At 40.8% G+C, this 8,825-nt stretch overlaps 1 protein-coding gene across 2 annotated transcripts in view; it reads left to right on the forward strand.

Annotated features, from left to right (window-relative positions):
* HINT3 (histidine triad nucleotide binding protein 3) overlaps window positions 1-7,152 on the forward strand; it is an 8,914-nt gene extending 1,762 nt beyond the window's left edge. For both annotated transcript variants that reach the window (XM_025209006.1, XM_006027728.3), the window contains exons 2-5: window positions 759-876; window positions 1,715-1,784; window positions 2,892-3,018; window positions 5,704-7,152. In XM_025209006.1, coding sequence (XP_025064791.1) covers window positions 759-876; window positions 1,715-1,784; window positions 2,892-3,018; window positions 5,704-5,751 — 363 coding nt within the window. In that variant the 3' untranslated portion in view covers window positions 5,752-7,152. The remainder of the gene's footprint in view (window positions 1-758; window positions 877-1,714; window positions 1,785-2,891; window positions 3,019-5,703) is intronic.
* The last annotated feature ends 1,673 nt before the right edge of the window (window positions 7,153-8,825 follow it).

Below are 8,825 nucleotides of genomic sequence, written 5' to 3' on the forward strand. Positions count from 1 at the left end.
TAAAAGTAAGTCCATATGAGTCTTTGCTCAGTCGGTGGTGGATGCAATGATGCTAATGGGCAGCAAGCAAATTAGGTCAGAGCTTTAAAAGCTAGAATGCAACAGATCCCCTGCATTTGAGCTTGGAACCTATCCATATAAAAACGATGCCTAGAAGGGAGGGATTCAGGAGATAAATAGATAGTAAAGCAGTTGGAGGATTGCTTTATAAGAATTAAGGATTACATTTGCTTTACATTTTGTAAGAGATCCATTAGCACAGCAAGGTTGTACCTTCACAGTGTGCAAGTACTGCCTGTAAGAGAGTGCTTTGCAATTTGAGAGCTCTCAAACCTGTAAACAGGTGGAATCCTCTGTTCTCAACAACCCGCTCTGCCCACAGAGGTAGTGGTATAAAGTTTATTAAAAGGAAAAGCAAATTTCATTCTGCATAATGAGTGTTTTTTAGCTGTGTAGGAGCTGGAATTTGGATGTTTGAGAGGCATGGCTGCAGAGTGGCTAAATAGAAAACTACTTGGAAGTTTTTCTGGATTGACTCCAAAAACCTTGCAGATCATTGGGATGAATATCCTGTAATGCCAAACTCATAGTTAATAAGAGATCTGATTTACTATTCAAAATGCATTTTACAGTAAGTAGAGTATTCCAGCATAGTGCATGAATGCCAGTTCAGCCTCAGGAAAACTGGTATTGTTACCTGCGGACTGCCAATATCCTCAATTTAATAACAAACTATTCTATTGGTTTTGTTCCATTAGCATGAAGATCTGGTTTGCTTTAGAGATATCAGACCTGGAGCCCCACACCATTATCTAGTGGTGCCGGTGGAACACGTAGGAAACTGCAAGACTCTGAAGAGAGAACATATACCTCTAGGTAAGGCCATTGTCCTTCCTAATGTGAATGAAAATAATTGTAGATCAGAATTATTTGCGGTATTATATCTTTCAGTGCTGCTTTTTTTTTTTTGTAGATGAAGGCATTTTATTCAAAGGAGTAAGAGGATTGCTGTATTATAGATTCATTAGTGCCAGCAAATTCCACAATAAAGCTGTAGTGTGGGCATCTCTTCCAGAATATAAGTAACCGTTATAAAGTAGTTACTCCATGGAGTAATTATTTTGCTATAACTATGCTTAGTTTCCCTTTATAGATGATCTCAGACACCTGTTAATACAGCTGTTTTCTTTTTGTTTTAACTTTCAAATGTAATTGTGCACAGTTCTGTTAACCAATTTGTCTTACTATTTCAGTTTTCTGGGTTCTTCTGTGGGAGAGGGGGATGCAATCTGAGCTGCTTTCAGATCAGAGTTACTGTTGTATTTCAAGTGCCTTAAGCTTTCACTCCATTGTTGGTACCACATTATTGAGATAACTAGCAAATTGCCCATTATGAATGACTGGGGGAGGGGGACCCAACCAGTGCCCCGTGGTGCCGCTGCTCCCTCTCCCCCTCTGTCCATAACACTCCAGGCCCTCGCAGCCAATTGGCGCATGTGCAGTTGGCCCGGAGCATTACAGGCAGACTAAGGCTTTTATTATATTAGAGTTTTTAAATAGTGTAAATATTTATACAAAACACTTTCAGACCAGCCCCAAAATTGGGGCTGTTTCAGAAAAGTTCCCATGTTCTAGATGCCTGCAATTAGTAAATGCACAGCATTGCATGAACTCTAAATGTTTGTTTTTTATTTTTATTTTTTCATTTTAAAAGTAAAGAAAATGATGGAAGTTGGAAAAACCATCCTACAGCGAAATAACTTTACTGACTTGAATGATATAAGGTATATAGTTTACTTTTTGGATATATATATATTGGATATGTATTGGACAGATAGTGGCAGCGATGGCAACATGGTGGTTATCTGGCTGAAATAGAGAATTTATTAGGATTTGAAACTACAGCACAGGCTCTCTTTCAGAGTGCATGGTCATTGGACTATACACTGAAAAATGTTTTGTGCAGAATTGGTTTGAGAGCCTTATTCTGTACAAGATTTATTTCTTGTTTGGTTTCCCTGAAAATGTCTCATGTAACGAAATGGTGTCCTTTCTAAAATTTGTTTGCCTTCATGACAAGAAATGAAGGAGAGCAAGAAAATGTTAAACAAACCATTCAAAAGATTGCCTTAACCAGGTACCAACAGCATGCTTTGGAGTCCTTGAATCCAGAGCAGAGTTGAATTTTGTAGTCTCATCCTATACAGATGATATGAATGACTATTAAACAAAAGTATTTTAAACTTGTAATGAACATAATCTGTTTTCCAGCAGTTTGGCTGTGGTTGCACTAGTCATCTTGAATGTGTTCAAAATCATTTTTGTCTGAAATAATTTTAACCCCCTCTTACATGCTTTGGGAAATATTATTCAGGTTCCTGTTTGGATACGGGGACTATACCTTCCATAGTTAAAGCAGATTGAGGGCACCTTCATGAGAGGGACAGTGGACTGCTGATTTTCCAGCTGTAGAGCAGATCCCATGCATTTATGGTAATATATTTATATGATATTACCATATATTTATGGTAATATCATATTGGAAAAAAAAATTTCTTAGTAACAAAATGTATATAAATACAAAAATAAAGGGAGTCAGGAAATAAGTTCCATAGGCTGATGCTGTCTATCTGCCCTTAGCTAAAAGTGAAATGATAGAAGTCACATGAGTTGCTACTTACGTTATAAGGGTTATTTTACAGATTGCATTAACGCAAGTAATGAAAACTGCAAGTATTTGATCTTGTAAATGTATCTGTTGCTATGTCTGAAGTCACTGCTGTATTTCAGAATAACCAACAATTTTAATATGGTTTATTACTGTATCTAATTTAGTATGTCCAAATTAATATAACTGGTATTATTTTTTTTTTCCCTGCTTTCTTCTTAAGAATGGGTTTCCATTGGCCTCCATTCTGCTCAATCTCCCACTTACACCTTCATGTCCTGGCCCCAGCCAGTCAGCTGGGCTTCTTGTCCAGGTTAATTTACAGAATCAATTCCTACTGGTTTATCACAGTAAGTGAAAGTACACTTTTCATATTTTAAGATACTTATAATATTCTGCAAGAAAGTGTTATTGTCCATGTTCAAACCAACTGTTGGTGCCATAATTTTGATAACTTTTAACTATGCAAATTTTTAGGATGAAATAATTTAGAGCAAATGTAGAAGTGATAAGGCCTTTACCTTTAAGAAAAACATAGTGGTAAAATATGAATGGAAAATACTCTTTTTTTTTTATTTGAATTTGGTGGGTGGCCCACATTAAAATTATAACTACACATATATATGGTGAGGCTAGGGTGGAACAGATTTGTTAATGGGATATGAAGGGCACCTGGTAAACTATTATTGCTTTATGTGCTGCTGAACAGCAGCTATTGTGTAAAGTTTTGTGGGCTTGGTTCAGTCCACAATAAAGGGTCTCCTTCATTTAAAAAAAATTCTCTTGTTGCTAGTCTCCAGTGGGAAATGCCAAAAGTTGAACTGGCCATGTGACTGAATAACTTAGCACAGGGGTGGGCAAAATGCCTGATCTGGCTGGCAGCCAGACAACTCCATTTCCCAGCTGCCCCTGCCCTCATGGAGTCTGGCCCAAGCCATGGAGACCCCAGCCGCACCTGCTTAGGAAAGCTCAGGTGGGGGTTGCCATGGATGCTTAGCCAGAGCCACACTGGCAGCACACATGGCAAAGCAGTACAGGGGGCTGCTCTAGAGTTGCTGGGTACTTGGGATGGGGGCAGCTTGCTCCAGAACCAGAGCAGAGTCACGATCTGTAGCCTGCATGCTCCGGGCTCCTTGCAGGGGTGCCCTGGCTCCTCTCAGCAGTGACAGCCTAGTCTGGAGCTGGGGCAGAGCTGTGATCCCCTGTCTGTGCACCCCTGCCCAGGGTGGCTGGGAAATAGTCTACAGCTGACCAGATCCAGCCCACAGGCCAGAGTTTGCCCATCTCTGGTGTAGCATGTCTTTCAAGCTTTCTGGCAAGCTCACAGGACAGGGTGGGGAAGCTTTTGCTATTGCAGTTATGCTGAGTAAGAAGAGAACCTACTGCATTAAAATGTATCCATGTTAACTGGGACAGCCCTTTTTACATAAGTGCTAACCCCTCCCCCCCCAAAAAAAAAAAAACCCTTGCTGAGATGCACTTATGTTAACACAGGATTTCTAAAGATAAATGGGAAGTCAGAGGAGTTTTAGCATAAAACCCCCCCCAGACGTATTATCTGGTTTATAGCATCTTAAAGTGGTACAAATGAGAGAATGAAAAATGTTCTGGAATATTTCCTTATTGTAATTGTTTGGGGCCACTTGATTTAGAACCATGTTAATGTAAAACAACACAAAATTAAACTATCGAGTTGTATTTGCAAATGAACTGTAAGGGCCATTTCACCTTGTTTCTGCACAGTGGTCTGGGACAGGGCTGCCCGGCTTTTGAATGACCAGGGGCTACAGACCTCTTGGTCACATGCCCCTCCAGACTGTATGCCACTTGAGCTTCATGCCTTGCCATGTGATCCTCCCACTGCACCACACCATGTGCCTCCCCCAACAAAAAGTTCCCCAGGTCATAGGCAGTGGAAGCTGGAGGAAGGGGAGGGGTGTGGGGGGAGAGCCTGGACCATGAATCCAGAGGCATGAGGTTAACTCTTTAGGGACCATGTACACCTGCAAGCCAGCAGTTGGACAGCCCTGGTCTGGGATGTAAGACCTGTAGCATGCTATTGCTTCTAGTGAGGCAACTGACTTGAAGGCATTGCCTAGGCACCTCAACTGTTTATCCTTTAGGCCCTAGAAGCTGGTGATTTTTAATAAAACCTTTGGATACAGGTTTAAACAAAAAATATATCTTAATAGGGCTGACAAGTAAAGTTGACAATAACCCCTGAAAAGCAGAGATTTGCACTGATGCTGTGTACCGACAAGGGGCTCCTACGCACACATCTCAGTGGACTCCCTCAGTCTGTCTGGAGATGGATGGCAGCAGTGTGCATCTCTGATTGGCTGGCCCAGCGTGCTCAGGGACAGTCTGTCTCTCCCTGCAACACAGTGTGGGGATTGTGAAGGGGGCACATTCTGCTCCCTTCTCAGCTAGAGTCCAGTGAATGATATGGTCTCTTGAGGGTTGGGGGGGGTGAAGCAAAGCACCTTGGGATGCTGGAGGACTGTGCTGTGGCTTCTCTCAATAGAGACTGAAAGTGAATGGTCGCTCGCCCAGGAGAAACTCCCGGGAATGATTTTTAACCTTGGTTGTGACACTCCAGCAGAAACTGATTGTTTTCATGGCCATAGTCGAATAACTAGGCAAGCAAAAATAACAGCTCTACCCTGTCCCTTCAGTGCCAGCCAACTTGGAAATCATTTGATTTTTAATGCCAGTCTCCTCGCACATCCCCAAACCATCCTGTCAAATTGACCCATTCTTAACAAGCCACTTTCTAACCACTACAGAACCTTCTCTCTTCTGACCTAATAATCCTCCAGTAATGGAAAAGTTATGAATTACCTGCTTAAGCAGACATATGATAGGATGTCTGTTGCATGTCTTGTCTGAAGTAGCAAGCACTTGCAGTGCTGTTTAGTGTAGTGTGCTCTAATGTAACAATTATTGTTTTGACTTGTATTTGCCAGAATAATTTGCATAGTAAATAAACTGGAGAGTCAACCATGTAGATAAAAGATGTTTTCTTCTCTTTACAGGCTGAACAGCTGATTGAACGATTGCAGACTGAAAATGCTGCGAGTTAAATTTACCTTTCCTAGACCTAGATCATACCAGGATTTTAAAAAAAAAGGGAAAGAAAAGTTTGTATTTCTTATTAAGAACAAACATGCCTTTCACTTTTAATTGTCAACCTAATTCTTACTGTGAATGAACTCAGGTGGACTGACAATGAGATGTAAAATGTTTGAACAGAAACCTGAGTAATCTATGAAATGCTAGTCCTAGGGAAACATAGTATAATATTCCAATTGTAATGATAAAATTGGGTAGACTTTTAGCAACTACTACAAATAGCATGTAGGTTATGCCATGGTGAATGCTAGTTTTGTATTTTAAAAAAGCACTTTGGGATTTCAGTAGGGTTCACAACTTACAGATTTCCTTTTGTATGTACTTGGTTTATGTGGTGATGTCCATTTATTAGTGAGGACAGTGCTAAGGAGACACTATCTTCTCTGGTGCTAATCCATGTTAATATGCAACTGTTTCACTTGCATGGCAATGGAACGTAGCAAGCGCTAAATATAATGTGCCCAGAATGTGATAACGCAGTAGAATGTAAATTACCTATATGTATGAGTGTTAGTATGTTAGTTAGACTAAGAGGGTTTGTCTGTTGTGTGTATGAATACGCCAGATTATTTGCTGTGTTTACAATAATTTTAAGCGGTTGCGCTAGAATGAACTAATACACTGGACTTTTAGATTGGGTTAGTCTTTGCTTAATAAATTGTTTCTTGGAGTTGGACTTCTAAATTTTTCTGAGCCACAAAGGAAATGAATTATTAGTTTCATCATTTGGTGAAATTCACCCCACACAACTGCCACAAAATTGCTTAGAATTTGGCATAGCTGGGGCTCTGCCAGCCAAAATTAGAACATGGCACTTGTGTGGTCAGAGTTGCATGAGAGCTTTCACAGTGCTTGCCAGCATTGTGTCCAACTGGTCCGTGATGGTAGCTCTTCATTTACTTTATTTTTTTTTTAATAAGTACTACATTAACAAGCTCCTCTGAGAACAGAGTCTTGGCAATATTATCTCCTGATCCAGCACCTTGTTGCCTTAGTGCTGCAATGTGTTGTAATATTTATTTATATATGCCTTAATGGGTCAGGACAAAGAACAGAACACTCTAAGAGCTTATTCACGTGGAGTCTGGGGCTTAAAATTTAAATTGTGTTAGGAAAGCGTTAATTAAAACCGTCATACATTGACTAATTCTTTGCAATAGATGAGGAGGTGTAAGTTGGCTTTCTTACTTGATAAAATATTAGGACACCAACATTAACACCTTTTAAAGAAGTATTAATACCATGTATGAATATTGTGGTACTGAATAAATGTGTGTAACCATATGTAACTGTGATGCAAGTCAGTTTAAAATATGATGAAGAAGCTCAATAAAAAGATAAATATCAAGATAGGCAATTTCTTTTTTTATTTGTAGCACCCTGCCTCTAATAACAAAGATGTTCCTGTAGGACTGAGAAGTTTTGGGTGCTGATCCTTCCTCCCAGAATTGTTTGCATCTCTCTGTGTTAAGGAGTGATTGGACAAATGAACACTCTTATCAAATGGCTACAGAAACATGTTTCCTCTTCCTTATTCATTGTCTGACCCTAGGGAACTTGCATTCTTTGCTGTGCCATGGCACAGCTTCAAAAAGCCTTTTCCCACCTCCCTACCATCAAGGTCAGAGGAAAGTAGGTTTCTTAGGCTGGGGAAGGCATATAGCCAAGATGTCCCATTTCCTGGGTAAAGTACTAGGCTTTGCATAAATGGTGGGCACTGCCACCACCCTAATGATCCTGTTTTTAAAAACTATGGATGGATCAGTTGGCCAGTGAAATGGAGTGCTTAAGGGTCTAAGTTGGAGGTGGGGATGGATGTTAAGATCTGAATTCAGTCTGGTTTAGGTGTCAAAATCAGGACTGTAATCAAGCACCTAAGTCTAGAAAAGAGGTGGGAATCAGACATTCTTGTCAGCATTTCTTGTGTACTAGCTCAGGTATACCCCTGCTTAACACTGTAAAGGCCATTTTTAGGCACCCAAGTCTCTCCATGTGATTGTATAGGCAGCATAGATACCTTACACTCTGGGATCTAGGCATATTTGTGGATCTGACCTAAGGTTTTTAATTGTAAATTGAGTCATATTAATTACTGAGACAGACAGAACCTTATGAGGCCTTTATCAGTTTCTTTCAAGTGGAGAATAACTTCCAATAATGGCTTCAAGAACTGTCAGCCCAGTCAGCTGACACAGTCAATCAGTTTGCTTTTCTAAAAAGCTCTTCTTCAGCAGTATTGTTTTAAGGCATGCCAGTATCTAGTCCTTCATTACCACATCTTGAAGATGCCATCTCCTTCACACACCTGCCTCTATTTAGCAATATGGTCATAGTTTTTATAGACATTAGGACTGGAAGGGACCTCGGAAGATCACCGCATCCAGCCCCCTGCCCCAGGGCCAGGAAGTCGGCAGGGATCATAGGATCCCAGCAAGATAAACATCCAGATGTCTTTTGAAGGTGTTCAGAATAGGTGCTTGAACCACCTCTGGTGGCAGTCTATTCCAAACCTTGGGGCTCAGACAGTAAAGAAGTTCTTCCTTATGTCTAGCCTGAAACGGTCGTGGAGGAGTTTGTGACCTTTCGACCTTGTCATCCCTTGGGGCGCTCTGGTAAACAGATGTTCCCCCAGATCCTGGTAAGCACCAAAGCATCTTGGAAAGTAAACCCAGCCAAACTCATCATCCTTTGTTTCCTGGTTTCTATGTAGGAGCTTGGAGTACGGGAAGGGACCTATGGAGGAGTTTCTTAAGCTACTGCCTACAGATCATGTTCCTTGGCTCGGATTGGGGTCTGGGATTAAAACCCCTTCAAACCAAGATGTGTGTGCGAGTAAGCTTTTCTTCCCCTTGGCCTTGAGGGAGGGGGGAGAAGGCATATAATATTTTCTTCCCCCATTGCAGAACAATACGTTAGCCTAATGCTTTCATGCTGCTGAGCAGCAACAAAGCAATTAAATGGACTGAAGAGTGGTATCAAATACACACACTGCAAACAAGGAAGGGTTTCAAGTGCTACAAGGGTA

Source organism: Alligator sinensis, unplaced genomic scaffold, assembly GCF_000455745.1.
Source record: "Alligator sinensis unplaced genomic scaffold, ASM45574v1 scaffold257_1, whole genome shotgun sequence".
NCBI classification, from domain to species: Eukaryota; Metazoa; Chordata; order Crocodylia; family Alligatoridae; genus Alligator; species Alligator sinensis.